At 43.2% G+C, this 17,258-nt stretch overlaps 2 protein-coding genes across 2 annotated transcripts; one reads left to right on the top strand and one right to left on the bottom strand.

Annotated features, from left to right (window-relative positions):
• Window positions 1-1,103: 1,103 nt before the first annotated feature.
• LOC106579172 (troponin T, slow skeletal muscle) lies at window positions 1,104-10,181 on the top strand. The gene is made up of 8 exons (XM_082965870.1): window positions 1,104-1,708; window positions 6,056-6,172; window positions 6,457-6,534; window positions 6,697-6,810; window positions 7,057-7,166; window positions 7,658-7,748; window positions 7,890-7,930; window positions 10,042-10,181. Exons 1-8 carry the CDS (start codon window positions 1,640-1,642, stop codon window positions 10,085-10,087), a joined length of 666 nt encoding a protein of 221 aa, XP_082821996.1. The 5' UTR covers window positions 1,104-1,639; the 3' UTR covers window positions 10,088-10,181.
• Window positions 10,100-17,257, bottom strand: dnaaf3l (dynein axonemal assembly factor 3 like). The gene is made up of 12 exons (XM_014158806.2): window positions 17,195-17,257; window positions 16,652-16,734; window positions 16,040-16,146; window positions 15,695-15,788; window positions 15,339-15,493; window positions 14,902-15,090; window positions 14,607-14,729; window positions 14,270-14,392; window positions 11,731-11,893; window positions 11,385-11,499; window positions 11,063-11,137; window positions 10,100-10,753 (listed from the first exon to the last, which is right to left on the bottom strand). Exons 2-12 carry the CDS (start codon window positions 16,731-16,733, stop codon window positions 10,615-10,617), a joined length of 1,365 nt encoding a protein of 454 aa, XP_014014281.1. The 5' UTR covers window position 16,734; window positions 17,195-17,257; the 3' UTR covers window positions 10,100-10,614.
• Window position 17,258: the final 1 nt, after the last annotated feature.

Here is a 17,258-nt window from a genome sequence, read left to right as displayed (position 1 = left end):
GTGTGTGTGCTTGCAAGTAGAAAACCATGCTGACTCACCCTACTTGTAGAGAAATGCCAATGCCACCCACATTTTTCATATTCCCTAAACAGGCTATGACTCTGTCATACAGTACATGCTTTTAGTTTTTGTTGTGCTAGGCTATCTGGCTAAAATGCTTGCGCGCTAGCCTAACTTCATTTCATGAGCAACGATGCGCCAGACCAGCTAGTTATCATTAGTCTACTACATCCATCTAGCTACATGTTGAACTTCCATCCTCTAAGGCCAGGGGCACAATGTATGAATTTATCGTTGGATCAGAATCGCTGTTATAATCATTGACCAGTACGGAGAATTAAGTAAAACCACAAGCTCAAATCCCTATCTCCATCCATGGCTAATTTAAGAAAGGCACGATTTTAGCTAGCTAGCCACCGGAGGACATAGACACAACAAGATGCAACAATTCTAGTTTTTTTCTGTCAATGATGTTTGGCTTCAAACTGGCTTCCCTTGACTCCTTTTTTTTGGTGCGCCAGGACCATTCACATCTGCGCTCACTCAGTTTAACTCAATGCTGATTGGCTATTATTTTATACTTTTTTGCTCGCTGGCTTCCCTTGCATTCAATGCTACGGGCAGCAACAATGTCATACTATGTTTGACCAGAGAGCATCAGATAGATGGGCTATACATACTGAAACAGAGGGGCGCTGTTATGTTCGCTCGTATGCTTTCACCGGTGCGATACATTCAGCCTCTTGTGAATTGAAGAACATTTCTGAAACACATTGAGACGAAAGATAAGTTATTTTGTATGGGTTTTTTATCTTGGTCAATTTTTTGGGGAAGCTATGCTTCCCTTGGCACCCATGAATACACGCCACTGTTGTGCACAAACATACCTGCCTGACTTAAAAGTGTCTTCTAACGCTGTCTGACTTTCCCTTTCTCCCCTCCTACCTATTTTGTAATAGTTTGTTCACCATTGTAAACATGTTCATTGTTGGTGTGTAATATCTGTTTATCATTTATTTCTCATTTGAAAAAACGAATTTGAAGGATGATATCCCAGTCCCACTCAACCCAATTACCTACAAGGAAGTTGAAATCGACCGTTGCAAAGTATTAGTTGTGTTTTGGTTTGATATTGATTTTCTCTGTCATTTCTTCCACGCCTTGTACTAAGAAGAAGAGGAACGTCCTAAATACAAGTACGTCTGTCTTCACAAGTTAACAGTTACTACTAAATTTGTGAATTAAGTTGTGTTTCTTTTTCTTTTGAGGATTTGCTCTGTCATGACACAGAACACTTGGGGCCGATTTCCCAGACAAATTAGGCCTAGTCCTGGCCAAAAAATATTCTCAATGGAGAATCTTCATTGAAAGCACCTTTTAGTCCAGGACTAGGTCTAAGCTGTATTTGGTAAAACCGTCTATTGAAGTTTGATTTCATATTGTATCTGAATACAAAACATATAATTAAATAGAACAATTTTAATTGAATGTATCTTTACAGTACAAAGTACAACATGTACAGTTTAACAAAGGCAAATACTTTAGTAGTAATTTAAGTATATTTCGTCGTTTGGCATTTAGGTTGTCAGTGTGTTTAATCCTGATGTAACTCATTTACTTCATCTTGTTTTACAGGCCCATGGTCTCCCAGCTCGCTGCCCCCAAAAATCCTGAGGGGGATAGGGTGGACTTTGACGTGAGCCTACATGTGGGTTTTATCTCTGTGTTTTTGTTTTACTTTTCTGATCACACTTACGGACAGTTTCCCAGACCCAGATTAATCATAGTCATTTACATTACATTTAAGTCATTTAGCAGACGCTCTTATCCAGAGCGACTTACAAATTGGTGCATTCACCTTATAATATCCAGTGGAACAACCACTTTACAATAGTGCATCTAAATCTTTTAAGGGGGGGTTAGAAGGATTACTTTATCCTATCCCAGGTATTCCTTAAAGAGGTGGGGTTTCAGGTGTCTCCGGAAGGTGGTGATTGACTCCGCTGTCCTGGCATCGTGAGGGAGCTTGTTCCACCATTGGGGTGCCAGAGCAGCGAACAGTTTTGACTGGGCTGAGCGGGAACTGTGCTTCCTCAGAGGTAGGGAGGCGAGCAGGCCAGAGGTGGATGAACGCAGTGCCCTTGTTTGGGTGTAGGGCCTGATCAGAGCCTGAAGGTACGGAGGTGCCGTTCCCCTCACAGCTCCATAGGCGAGCACCATGGTCTTGTAGCGGATGCGAGCTTCGACTGGAAGCCAGTGGAGAGAGCGGAGGAGCGGGGTGACGTGAGAGAACTTGGGAAGGTTGAACACCAGACGGGCTGCGGCGTTCTGGATGAGTTGTAGGGGTTTAATGGCACAAGCAGGGAGCCCAGCCAACAACGAGTTGCAGTAATCCAGACGGGAGATGACAAGTGCCTGGATTAGGACCTGCGCCGCTTCCTGTGTGAGGCAGGGTCGTACTCTGCGAATGTTGTAGAGCATGAAACTACAGGATCGGGTCACCGCCTTGATGTTAGTGGAGAACGACAGGGTGTTGTCCAGGGTCACGCCGAGGCTCTTAGCACTCTGGGAGGAGGACACAAGGGAGTTGTCAACCGTGATGGCGAGATCATGGAACGGGCAGTCCTTCCCCGGGAGGAAGAGCAGCTCCGTCTTGCCGAGGTTCAGCTTGAGGTGGTGATCCGTCATCCACACTGATATGTCTGCCAGACATGCAGAGATGCGATTCGCCACCTGGTTGTCAGAAGGGGGAAAGGAGAAGATTAATTGTGTGTCATCTGCATAGCAATGATATGAGAGACCATGTGAGGATATGACAGAGCCAAGTGACTTGGTGTATAGCGAGAATAGGAGAGGGCCTATAACAGAGCCCTGGGGGACACCAGTGGTGAGAGCACGTGGTGCGGAGACAGATTCTCGCCACGCCAACTGGTAGGAGCGACCTGTCAGGTAGGACACAATCCAAGCGTGGGCCGCGCCGGAGATGCCCAGGTCGGAGAGGGTGGAGAGGAGGATCTGATGGTTCACAGTATCAAAGGCAGCAGATAGGTCTAGGAGGATGAGAGCAGAGGAGAGAGAGTTAGCTTTAGCAGTGCGGAGAGCCTCCGTGACACAGAGAAGAGCAGCCTCAGTTGAATGCCCAGTCTTGAAACCTGACTGATTAGGATCAAGAAGGTCATTCTGAGAGAGATAGCAAGAGAGCTGGCCAAGGACGGCACGTTCAAGAGTTTTGGAGAGAAAGGAAAGAAGGGATACTGGTCTGTAGTTGTTGACATCGGATGGATCGAGTGTAGGTTTTTTCAGAAGGGGTGCAACTCTCGCTCTCTTGAAGACGGAAGGGACGTAGCCAGCGGTCAAGGATGAGTTGACCAGCGAGGTGAGGTAGGGGAGAAGGTCTCCGGAAATGGTCTGGAGAAGAGAGGAGGGGATAGGGTCAAGTGGGCAGGTTGTTGGGCGGCCGGCCGTCACAAGACGCGAGATTTCATCTGGAGAGAGAGGGGAGAAAGAGGTCAAAGCACAGGGTAGGGCAGTGTGAGCAGGACCAGTGGTGTCGTTTGACTTAGCAAACGAGGATCGGATGTCGTCAACCTTCTTTTCAAAATGGTTGACGAAGTCATCCGCAGAGAGGGAGGAGGGGGGAGGGGGAGGAGGATTCAGGAGGGAGGAGAAGGTAGCAAAGAGCTTCCTAGGGTTAGAGGCAGACGCTTGGAGTTTAGAGTGGTAGAAAGTGGCTTTAGCAGCTGAGACAGAAGAGGAAAATGTAGAGAGGAGGGAGTGAAAGGATGCCAGGTCCGCAGGGAGGCGAGTTTTCCTCCATTTCCGCTCGGCTGCCCGGAGCCCTGTTCTGTGAGCTCGCAATGAGTCGTCGAGCCACGGAGCAGGAGGGGAGGACCGAGCCGGCCTGGAGGATAGGGGACAGAGGAAATCAAAGGATGCAGAGAGGGAGGAGAGGAGGGTTGAGGAGGCAGAATCAGGAGATAGGTTGGAGAAGGTTTGAGCAGAGGGAAGAGATGATAGGATGGAAGAGGAGAGAGTAGCGGGAGAGAGAGAGCGAAGGTTGGGACGGCGCAATACCATCCGAGTAGGGTCAGAGTGAGAAGTGTTGGATGAGAGCGAGAGCGAAAAGGATACAAGGTAGTGGTCAGAGACTTGGAGGGGAGTTGCAATGAGATTAGTGGAAGAACAGCATCTAGTAAAGATGAGGTCAAGCGTATTGCCTGCCTTGTGAGTAGGGGGGGAAGGTGAGAGGGTGAGGTCAAAAGAGGAGAGGAGTGGAAAGAAGGAGGCAGAGAGGAATGAGTCAAAGGTAGACGTGGGGAGGTTAAAGTCACCCAGAACTGTGAGAGGTGAGCCATCCTCAGGAAAGGAACTTATCAAGGCGTCAAGCTCATTGATGAACTCTCCAAGGGAACCTGGAGGGCGATAAATGATAAGGATGTTAAGCTTGAAAGGGCTGGTAACTGTGACAGCATGGAATTCAAATGAGGAGATAGACAGATGGGTCAGGGGAGAAAGAGAGAATGTCCACTTGGGAGAGATGAGGATTCCAGTGCCACTACCCCGCTGGCTCGATGCTCTAGGGGTATGCGAGAACACGTAGGCAGACGAGGAGAGAGCAGTAGGAGTAGCAGTGTTCTCTGTGGTAATCCATGTTTCCGTCAGCGCCAGGAAGTCTAGGGACTGGAGGGTAGCATAGGCTGAGATGAACTCAGCCTTGTTGGCCGCAGACCGGCAGTTCCAGAGGCTGCAGGAGACCTGGAACTCCACGTGGGTCGTGCGCGCTGGGACCACCAGGTTAGAGTGGCAGCGGCCACGCGGTGTGGAGCGTTTGTATGGCCTGTGCAGAGGGGAGAGAACAGGGATAGACAGACACATAGTAGACAAGCTACAGAAGAGGCTACGCTAATGCAAAGGAGATTGGAATGACAAGTGGACTACACGTCTCGAATGTTCAGAAAGTTAAGCTTACGTTGCAAAAATCTTATTGACTAAAATGACGAAAATGATACAGTACTGCTGGCTGGTGGAGTAGGCTAGCTAGCAGTGGCTGCGTTGTTGACTTTGAACGTGTAGCTGGCTAGGTAACCTCGATAGTTTCAGTACTACCCCTTGTCATGATACAAAGCAACTTTGTAGCTAGCTAGCTAACATAACACTAATCAAGACGTTCCTTGTAATGTATTTCGTTTCTACAATGCTGCTCGTCGGTAATAGTTGGCAGGGTTAGGAAAAATGGCGTCGCGGGGGACGGAAATAGCTAGCTAGCTGACCTCAATGGCTGGCTAGCTAACCTCGGTAATTACTAAACTACACAATTATCAAGCTATGACAAAGACAACTAAGTAGCTAGCTAGCTAACACTGCACTAGTCAAATCGTTCCGTTGTAAAGTATTAGTATCTACAGCGCTGCTAGTCGGTAACGGTTGGCTAGCTAGCAGTGGGTTAATGATGACTAGGTGTGTTGACTAAGTCTGGCGCCGCGGCGGTGGCTAGTTCACCTCGATAATTACTCAAACTACACAATTATCTTAGATAGAGACAGCAAAGACAACTATGTAGCTGGCTAACTAACACTAACACCACACTAATCAAGTCGTTACGTTGTAATGTAATAGTTTCTGCAGTGCTGCTAGTCGGTAGAAGTTGGCTAGCTAGCAGTGATGACTAGCTAGCTAGCAGCTAGCAGTGTTGACTACGTTAGGATGACGAAGATAGCTAGCCTCGATATTTACTCTAATTACTCTAAACTACACAATTATCTTTGATACAAAGACGGCTATGTAGCTAGCTAAGAAGAATTGCTCAGATCAAACAAATCAAGCCGTTGTAATGTAGTGAAGTGTAATATTACCTGTGGAGCGAAGCGTAGTGCGACTGCTCGCTCCAAACCGGAAGTACGGTTTTTAGTCCTGATCTAAAAAGCATTCTCAATAGTCTCCAATGAAAATGCTTATAAGTCTGGGACTTAACTTAACCTGGGTTGTGGAAAATGGTCCCTTATGTATATATAGACCATTTTATTGACTTGTATTCATGAACTCTGGTTTGTGACAGGACATCCACAGGAAAAGAATGGAGAAGGATCTTCTGGAGCTGCAGACCCTGATCGACGTCCATTTTGACCAGAGGAAGAAAGAAGAGGAAGAACTCATTGGCCTCAAGGACAGGATTGTAGGTCAATCACCCCATCGCTCTCTCTCTCTCTCTCACACTCTCCCTCCTCTATCCTGTATGTTTTCTTTAATGTTTCATTTAATGTGCTTGTTGCAGGCATCTCTCTCTCTCTATAGTGTATACAGTATATACATGGATTCTCCATGGACAAGTCTATGTCCGGGAATAATGTATGTGTATGTGTTTAGGGAAAGGCTGATATGTGATTAGTGTAGTGGTATGTATAAATTAAGGAATTAATGACTATTACGAGGCGAGTCTGCACTTGGTTTCTATTCCAGGACAACCGCAGATCAGAGAGAGCGGAGCAGCAGCGCGTGCGAGCAGAAAAAGAACGGGACAGACAGACGAGAATTGCGGTAGGCCTAAGCCGCAATACAGAGCATCTGCTTAAGCTAGCACTATCGAGGCACCTGTTGTAAATGTTCATTGGCAGTCAAAAACAATTAGTCACGGAAATCAATTGAATACGTGTTGATATGATAAAACTATTGTAAAAAGATTTGATTTTTGTTACTCAGGAAGAGCGGCAGAGGAAGGAGGACGAGGAAGCCAAGAAAAGGGCGGATGATGACGCCAAGAAGAAGAAAGTGCTCTCTAACATGGGGGCTCACTTTGGGGGTTTCTTGGCAAAGGTCAGAATGCTAATGATATTGCAGAGACAAAGATACTAGTGGAATAGCTCTTAAGCATAATCTTTACCAATGCTTACACTTTGTTGGTTGTAAGCGTTTACAGTATACTGAAGGTGCTTAGTTTGTGTGTGTGTGTATGTGTAAGAGGGAAAATGTGTGTGTATGAAATATGTGTTAACTGAATTAACCCTCGTAGTGCTGGTTTAATCACTGATCGAGTTGTGGGTGATGATGCCCCCCCCCCAGGCAGAGCAGAGGAGAGGGAAGAGACAAACAGGGAGGGAGATCAAGCAGAAGACACTGGCGGAGAGACGCAAACCCCTCGCCATTGACAACCTGAGAGAGGACGGCCTGAGGTCAGTGATATCCTTTTCGGACTACTGAGCCAAGCCAAGCTGAGCCGAGCTGTACTGCGCTGGCCTGGTTACGGATCTACCATAGGTCCTGAACCGTGCTGTTTAAGATTAAAATACAATTAGAAAAGAACTGAGTTAGCCCAGTAAGGTTCGGGTTGGGATGATAGTATGAAAAGGGAATTAATGCCCTCTTAGAGATTGGAATGTATTATTTGTTGTTGAAGCAGTGAAAGGGGATACTTAAAATTGGAGCCAGAGCCTTCTGTCATGCCTGCTCCCGCTCCCCCTCGCTGGCGCTCAAAGTCGTTATGGTACCCGGTGATGACACTGGTCAATGTCTCATCTCCAGCATAGGTTCTTACACCTACAAATAGAATACTAGGCTTCAATGAACTTCACTTGCATTATCAAAGTCAATGTTCTCCTGAGTGAGCTACGATTGAGAGGACAAGTCCTCCTTCTCTGACTCCTAATGCTCTGTGTCTTCTCAGGGAGAGAGCTAAAGAGATGTGGGAGTGGATTTACCAGCTCGAGTCGGACAAATTTGACCTGACTGAAAAGACGAGACGACAGAAATACGAGGTGAGGAGACTGCGATTGTACACCAGTTATTTACGTTAACGTTTCAGTGTAGTTTTCCCCCCTGGAATGTCCTCTTTAGTCTGGTTAGCCCTTAAAGTATTTGTTATGTGTGTTGAAATGCCTTTTATATTATTTTTGCAGATAAACATTCTTCTGAATAGAATTTCTCATGCCCAGAAATTGTAAGTGCATTTCTCAAATTCTGTCTGCCTTAGCACTGAATGTTTATAGCACTGAATGTTTATAGAACATACATTAAAATCAGCTGCCAATAGGAAAACAAAATATTTTAGCGTTCTTTGCAGGTTATATGACAATTGCATGCTGTGCCAACTCCTCAAACTTTGAATGTGTCCTCTAATACCTGAAAGCAGAATAGAGTTAGAGGACAGGAAATGTAGGTTATGTAAGGATATATAATGCAGTACCAGTAAAGTTTGGACACATCTACTCATTCTACGGTTTTTCTTTATTTTTACTATTTTCTACATTGTCGAATAATAGTGAAGACATCAAAACTATGAAATAACACATTGAATCATGTAGTGACTAAAAAAGTGTTAAACAAGTCAAAATATATGTTATATTTGAGATTCTTCAAAGTAGCCGCCCTTTGCCTTGATGACAGCTTTGCACACTCTTGGCATTCTCTCAACCAGCTCCATGAGGTAGCCACCTGGAATGCATTTCAATTAACAGGTGTGCCTTGTGGAATTGCTTTCCTTCTTAATGCATTTGAGTCAATCAGTTGTATTTTGACAAGGTAGGGGTGGTGTACAGAAGATGGCCCTATTTAGTAAAAGACCAAGTCCATATTATGGCAAGAACAGCTCAAATAAGCAAAGAGAAACGACAGTCCATCATTACTTTAAAACATGAAGGTCAGTCAATGCGGAACATTTCAAGAACCTGGAAGGTTTCTTGCAGTCGCAAAAACCATGAAGCGCTATGATGAAACTAGCTCTCATGAGGATCGCCACAGGAAAGGAAGACCCAAAGTTACCTCTGCTGCAGAGGATAAGTTAATTAGAGTTACCAGCCTCAGAAATTGCAGCTCAAATAAATGCTTCACAGAATTCAAGTAACAGACACATCTCAACATCAACTGCTCAGAGGAGACTATGTGAATCAGGCCTTCATGGTCAAATTCCTGCAAAGAAACCACTAGTAAAGGACACCAATAAGAAGAGACTTGCTTGGGCCAAGAAACACGAGCAATAGACATTATACCGGTGGAAATCTGTCCTTTGGTCTGAGTCCAAATTTGAGATTTTTGGTTCCAACCGCCGTGTCTTTGTGAGATACAGAGTAGATGAACGGATGATCTCCTCATGTGTGGTTCCCACCGTGAAGCATGGAGGAGGTGTGATGGTGCTTTGCTGGTGACACTGTCAGTGATTTATTTAGAATTCAAGGCACACTTAACCAGCATGGCTACCACTGCATTCTGCAGCGATACGCCATCCCATCTGGTTGGCGGTTGGCGCTTAGTGGAACTATCATTTGTTTTTTTAACAGGACAATGACCCAACACACCTCCAGGCTGTGTAAGGGCTATTTGACCAAGAAGGAGAGTGATAGAGTGCTGCATCAGATGACCTGGCCTCCACAATCACCCGACCTCAACCCAATTGAGATGGTTTGGGATAAGTTGGACCGCAGAGTGAAGGAAAGTGCTCAGCATATGTGGGAACTCCAAGACTGTTGGAAAAACATTCCAGGTGAAGCTGCTTAAGAGAATGCCAAGAGTGTGCAAAGCTGTCATCAAGGAAAAGGGTGGTTACTTTGAACATTCTAAAATATATTTTGAATTGTTTAACACTTTTTTTTGGTTACTACATGATTCCATATGTTATTATATAGTTTTGATGTCTTCACTATTATTCTACAATGTAGAAAATAGTCAAAAATAAAGAAACCCTTGAATGAGTAGGTGTGTTCAAACTTTTGACTGGTAGTGTGTGTGTACTACTGTTCAAAAGTTTGGGGTCACTAAGAAATGTTCTTATTTTGAAAGAAAAGCACATTCTTTTGTCCATTTAAAATAACATCAAATTGATCAGAAATACAGTGCAGACATTGTTAATTTTGTAAATTACTATTGTAGCTGGAAACGGCAGATTTTTTATGGAATATCTACATAGGTGTACAGAGGCCCATTATCAGCACCCATCAATCCTGTGTTCCAATGGCACATTGTGTTAGCTAATCCAAGTTTATCATTTTAAAAGGCTAATTGATCATTAGAAAACCCTCTGCTTTTTTCACACCCAAGCTCCCTCTATCTCTGCAGTAAAAAGGTCCATGGTAAGGGAAAGGTTGGAGGTCGCTGGAAGTGAGCACACAGTGGAAGCAGTGAAGAAAGAAGACCATATATTCTGTTTCAGGAAAGCGTTACAAAAACAATGTCTCAACATTTTTCTCTTGAACTCATTGAGGTGACACAATTTACTGTGTGACATTAACTGAAACAGATTCTATGTATTACTGTACTCATTAAAACATGTATATATTTAACAAAACAAGTTATCTTTACTTCTGTAACACTAGAGGGAATTGGGTAGGCTACAAATGGGTACAACTCACCTACAGGTCCATGGAATCATTCGTGAAGCAGACATGCTCTCATTTAATAGGCAATGAACAGAAGTAAGATCAAAACAGATGGATCAACAGGCCTAAAATGTGATTGAACTCTCACAAAATGTTACTTTTGTTTTCAATCAGCTATGAACAGAATTGTCTCATCTGTACACATTTTCAGTATATAGCTCTGCCCCTCTTGCAGTACTGAAGACCTACCTAATCAAACGGGTTGAAGTGTCAGAGGAGTAAAGCATAGAGTGCCTGATGGAACAGAACACATTCACTCCTCCTGTAGCGTGAACGTGGCATAAACATCCCTCTTCTCCTCCTGTGAGGGCTCAAACCCCGCCTCTTTGGCGACGTCACCGACTTTCTCAGCAAACCCCACCTCCTGCTCCTTGGTAAGATCCAATAGGTACCTGAGACATGGAGAGGACACAGTCACTGAACAGCCTCAAACACAGGAATAATGGATAGGAAAAATCGTGACCTGTCAATAGCAGCAAATCACCCGTTGACAATTTTAAGTGTATATTCTTATGTTAATTGCAATTAAAAGTATGATGTGCAATTAACCAATTATTGTGTGGGTGAATACAAACTGATTTGCAAACACGGTAAAATATAATGAGCATTGCACAATGAGTGAAATACAATAAGTAAATCTGTCTTGTCTAGAAGTCCCGCATGTTGCCATGGCAACAGTCACAAGTATGACAGAAACTCACTTGGCCAGCTCCACCACGAGGGAGGCTTTGGGTGCAGCAATCTGTCTCAGTGTCGGGCTCAAATGGTGCACCATACTTCACAGTGAAGAAGAGGAATGAGGAAGAGAGAGAGAGATACATGCTATAAAACTCACTGGCAGCAGAACCATGGAGCCACAGTAACCCTCACTGCTCGAGTGAGGATCCCAAGAAGGGATTGAGTTTCACATAATACACTGTTCCTCATTCCAGGTCATGGAGTTCACAATGGTAATAGGTTTTTATAAATACGCTTGTGTGATAATCGATGTTTTGAAATGAATAGGGAACGTTGCTGGAGTACCTGGCAGCACAGTAGATGCTGTTGAAAAAGTGGAAGTATTTCTGTTTCTCTGGCAGTTTGGAGAGAGAGTCCAGGGGCAGGAAAGTCACTGACACCCCATTCAGGTGCATAAGTTCTGAAATAGTTTTATTGTATAAGATAAAATAAATATACATAATACAATTAATTTTATAAGATAAAATACATAGTGTAATAGTGGGTTGTACAGTATTTAACTGTATCAGGTATATGGTATAATACTTTGCAGTCAACACCAACTTTATAGGCTATATACTATAGCTTAGTGGAGCAGGACATAGTATACAACAGTGCTATTCAAGGCAATGTTCAGCATTGGGAGTTTTACCGTTGATTTGTGATTTGTGATGAGCCTCTGGTTGTGACACTGGCTCCAGTGCTACAAGTGCATTCCCCTCCTCACTGCATGTCTGAGTAGGGGGAGTGCCTCCTCTACAGGACAAAGACTTGAACAGCGCCTGAACGTTCACATACGAGATATCCTGGGCTGTCTGTCAGCGATGGAGAGAAAGTGGCATGAGAGGGAGGGGAAAATAAATGGATACATTTTAAATCCTATCTAGCTAGGTTTCCATTCATTTGTCAAAATATTTTCCAGCGAATATTCGAATATTCGATAGATATGCACATTTTACCGGCAGAGGTGTTTCCATCAAACTGTCTTTTTGCGAATAAAAAACTGGGTGTAATGTTGTAGTGCACATTTAACAAAAATTTGCCAAACAACTTTTAATTTACCCAATAAAAAAAAATGAACGATTTTTTGTGTGTTTCCATCCCATTTTTAACTCTGAAAGGTTTAAACCACAAAAAGTATTGCGATAAACAGCAAATTAGCCCACTCTGGTCTGGAGAGCACATGCATTCTAGCCAACGGCTCGCAGATACAGTGCATGATGAGAATATGGCTAAGAGAACAATCCCACTGGGCACACACTGGTTGAATCAACATTGTTTCCACGTCAGTTCAACTAAATTACGTTGAACCAACGTGGAATACACGTTGAATTGACATCTGTGCCCAGTGGGATAATTCTCAATTGGCAGCCAAGCACTGATAATCATGTCAACAGTAAAGAAATTAGGATACTCGGTATTTAATGGAAATGAGTATCAAGCTTTCAGCTTGTACTGTCACCACCCTGTGAAGGTCATTATAACTTATTTAATTTGTAGACTTCTTTGCATGCTTTTCCAAGTCTGAGTGACAGGACCACACAACATAGCATCAAGTGACTGCAGTTTACTTCGGCATGACGTTTATCAACAATTGCGTCAAAAAGCGTTTCCACTGCCATTTGTCATCTAGGAAAGTTTGCTGACAATTTTCTGTTTCTATCAAGCCTGTCATGAGTTTTCTATCTGAAAGGTACTTTAAGCATAAAAATGGCTAGATGAAAACATGGTTTTTCATTTTTTTTAAATATACATACAGCACCTGTCAAAAGTTTGGACACACCAACTCATTCAAGGCTTTTTCTTTATTTGTAACTATTTTCTATATTGTAGAATAATAGTGAAGACATCAAAACTATGAAATAACAAATATAGAATCATGTAGTAACTTAAAAAGTGTTAAACAAATCAAAATATATTTTATATTTGAGATTCTTAAAAGTAGCCACCCTTTACCTTGATGAGAGCTTTGCACACACTTGGCATTCTCTCAATCAGCTTCATGAGGATTGCTTTTCCAACAGTCGTGAAGGAGTTCCCACATATGCTGAGCACTTGTTAGCTGCTTTTCCTTCACTCTGCGGTCCAACTCATCCCAAAACATCTCAATTGGGTTGAGGTCAGGTGCTTGTGGAGGCCAGGTCATCTGATGCAGCACTCCATCACTCTTCTTCTTGGTCAAATAGCCCTTACACAGCCTGGAGGTGTGTTGGGTCATTGTCTTGTTGAAAAACAATTGATAGTCCCAAAAAGCGCAAATCAGATGGTATGGCATTTCGCTGCAGAATGCAGTGGTAGCCATGCTGGTTAAGTGTGCCTTGAATTCCAAATTAATCACAGACAGTGTCACCATCAAAGCACGCCCACACCATCACACCTCCTCCTCCATGCTTCACGGTGGGAACCACACGAGGAGATCATCCGCTCACCTACTCTGCGTCTCACAAAGACACGGCGGTTGGAACCAAAAATCTCCAATTTGGACTCATCAGACCAAAGGACAGATTTCCACCGGTCTAATGTCCATTGCTCATGTTTCTTGGCCCAAGCAAGTCTCTTTTTCTTATTGGTGTCCTTTAGTAGTGGTTTCTTTGCAGCAATTTGACAATGAAGGCCTGATTCACACAGTCTCCTCTGAACAGTTGATGTTGAGATGTGTCTGTCAACTGATTGGCTCAAACGCATTAAGAAGGAAAGAAATTCCACAAATTAACTTTTAACAAGGCACACCTGTTAATTGAAATGCATTCCAGGTGACTACCTCATGAAGCTGGTTGAGAGAATGCCAAGAGTGTGCAAAGCTGTCATCAAGGCAAAGGGTGGCTATTTTGAAGAATCTCAAATATAAAATATATTTTGATTTGTTTAACACTTTTTTGGTTATTACATAATTCCATATGTGTTATTTCATAGTGTTGATGTCGTCACTATTATTCTACAATGTAGACAATAGTAAAAATAAAGAAAAAGCCTGGAATTAGTAGGCGTGTCCAAACTTTTGACTGGTACTGTACACAATACAATATCATAGGCTCATCTAACAAGATAAAGACATAAAGCTTAATTATTTATGAGATATAATATTTAGATATTCCTCTCCTCACTATCTACCCTTTACCAATAAACACAATATTATTACAAGTTAATACAAAGAATTGCAATGTTTAGACAATGTTATAACATGTTATTACCTTGACGTGTTGCCCATTCTGTTTCTGCATCAGTTTCTCGTCATCTGTCTCGATGCCAAAGGAGAGGTAAGGACTGGACACAATGTCTCCCCAGTATCCCCTCAGTGCCATTTTGTCACCCCTCTACACACACACACACACACACACACACACACACACACACACACACACACACACACACACACACACACACACACACACACACACACACACACACACACACACACACACAGACACAAGGAAGAAGAGGGTAATGATACACCACCATTATTTACGCCAACATTGGCATCGACAAAATCGTCAAAATTATAGTTTTACCAAAGAAACAATAACTTACATGACTGAATACTCGCGTAGAGAGTAAGCTCTCATTGGCCATTTGATAGATGCCCTCCCTCATCTCAAAGGCCACGCCTCGCTCCCTCCATAGTTTGTAGTGCTGTTTGTTGATGACACCACACTGATGTGAGGAGAGAGCGGGAAAGGGAAAGAACATGAGGACTTTAATAGTCTGATTCACTGACAATCATCCCTTGATTGTGCTGCACTATGCCTAATCTTGTCACAAAATGTGCCAACTTCACTACCTTTGTCAGGGCATGTATGGGACCTGCAGGCTAACACATACATACCCCTTTTTGGTGTAGCTTCATGGTGAGGTCCCAGTCGAAGCAGCCCGCCCTAGAGTCATAGCGGGTGCCCAGGTGCTGCCGGACCCGGCCGTCCCAGGCCTTGACTATTGATACATGGGCAGAACGTGCAGATGGAGGAGGGTGGATCCATTGCTTGAATATCCTGTCCAAATCGTCGCGCTCCTTGAACTGTTAAAGTTTAAAGGTAAAAGTTAAATGGGATTTATGGATTATGGATAATTGAAGCATTGGAAACGGTGGAAGAACACTGGTTTATAAGCTCAGTGGTCATTTATCAATATAAGATTCCTCATATTCACTCTGTCCCCAAATTTATTGTGATGGTAGATAAAAAAATAAAAAATGGTCGTCAATTTCCAAGAATTGAAATATAAACTCTGACAGACAGGTAGGCAGAAAGACGGACAGTTCCTCACTCTGAGATGAGTGGTGTCCAGGCAGGGATTTGTGGGTGTTTCTAGTGTCTCAGTGACTGAGAGAGACAGTTCTGACGCCACGTGTCTCAGTATCTCCTCTGTCTGACTGCGGACCTCACTGTTACCAAACAACTCCAGGAAAACCTCAGTCTTTTCTGGGAATACAGACACAGTATAATAAGCACACCAAGCACAACAGGATTTAAACCTAACTTAACATACAAGGTCAGAATGTATTGTAACATGCATCAGAAAAGAATGTCGTTTTTGCATCCCATTAGTGGATATAAGGGTACTTAGATTTTTATATTGCAGTTTCTATGGATAGTCTATGGTTTATCGCTATAAGAACTAACCGTGAAGTCCCATGCTCTCCTGGGGTGTCAGAGCCAGAAAGAGGAGCAGCAGTTGTCGAGCCACCACGTCCATACTATTCTCTATCACCCATATCTGCCAGGAAACAGAGACAGGTGATAGTTTATTTGGATTTTTTTTTTGTTGCTGGAGTACGAAAAAGATAACCGTAGACTTAATATTGGCGCTGCAAATTCAGTCCAACCACTGAAGACACGAAAGACTGAAATCCCTTGGTTTGGGCACTCAAGAGGCACATGCTATTAACATAGCGCAGCGACATTATGGTGTTATTGTGTTACTAACAGGGACTGTCAGACATTAAGGTTACACATGGTGTAACTCACATGAAGGGTATCTGTGTCTCTCAGGCCAGCAATGGTCTTGAGTATGTGTCTTGGGTCGCCACTGCCCACCAGTAGAACATTTACCTCACCCTCCTGCCTCTCTGAGCCTGAGCAAGAGAGAGATCATGAGAGAGAGAGAGACTTCACCATTAATATGACAAGGGGATTGATTTACATTGGGATTAAAATGCAGCAATCTGCAATATTGTGGCTTATTATTGTTGCAAACAGCTGGCAAGACATCATGGTATCCCTTACCCAAGCTCACTCACAGTCACTAACAATTCGAAATCTGTTCCACATTGGTTCAACGTAATTTCATTGAAATGACCCGGAAGCAATGTTAATTCAACCAGTGTGTGGCCAATTGTTTTGGGTAAGGGATTCATTTTGCACTGGTTAAAACAAAAATACAACATAACATATCACTTTGCCAAATAAGAAGATAAGCTTTGGAAGCTGTAGCACTAACGAGAATACTTCCTGTTATATGATAATGCAGTGAACATAACATCTCCTGCAAGAATATTTCTATATGTATTAGCGATATTGTGGTATTTCTATAAAAAAATGAACGTAGGTAAGAACAAGGCCAAGGCACGTCATCCTCACCTCTGCACAGGAGGTCAAGAGCAGGACTGAATCCCCACCAGGTCACACAACCCGCGCCCTCCATAGTTCGTCCAGTGCTCATTCTGAAGACGACATGTTCTAACGTTAAATGTTTTATTTCCACTGGGTAAGTTTGTCATGTGTAATTTCCTTGTCGCGCATCAATATATAAAAATGAAAACGCTTCCTCTGGTAGCTTGCCAGAGGGTTCAGCAGTAATTTAGTTAATCAGGTTTCAACGAAGCTTATTCCAAATAAATATTAGCATGCTGTTAACAAGACAAGTATAGCAATTCGTTAGTTAGAGAGATAGCTTACTAGCTAATTTCCATTGCAAACTTAGCTAGCTAACGTTACAGTAACTTTCTCAAGATGTCAGAATGACTTGACTGGCAATGTTGTTACCATGTATACAAAGTCATGAGCGAAGAGAAATAATTTTCATCACGATGAATGGTGGAAAGGAAACACAAGTCAAATACAGTTATTTTGAATTTGATGCTTCTTAAATTAGCTAGTGTCGTGACATTTGGATAAACTCACCTCTCTTGTCAGGGTACTCTCAAAAGCCTAACCTTTTCAGTCTAGTTTATGTGTTGCTAAGCAA

This window comes from Salmo salar, chromosome 19, assembly GCF_965601325.2.
Source record: "Salmo salar chromosome 19, fSalSal1, whole genome shotgun sequence".
Taxonomy (NCBI): domain Eukaryota; kingdom Metazoa; phylum Chordata; class Actinopteri; order Salmoniformes; family Salmonidae; genus Salmo; species Salmo salar.
The sequence above is the reverse complement of the archived record's forward strand: the minus strand, read 5'-3'. Positions and strand labels throughout refer to the sequence as shown.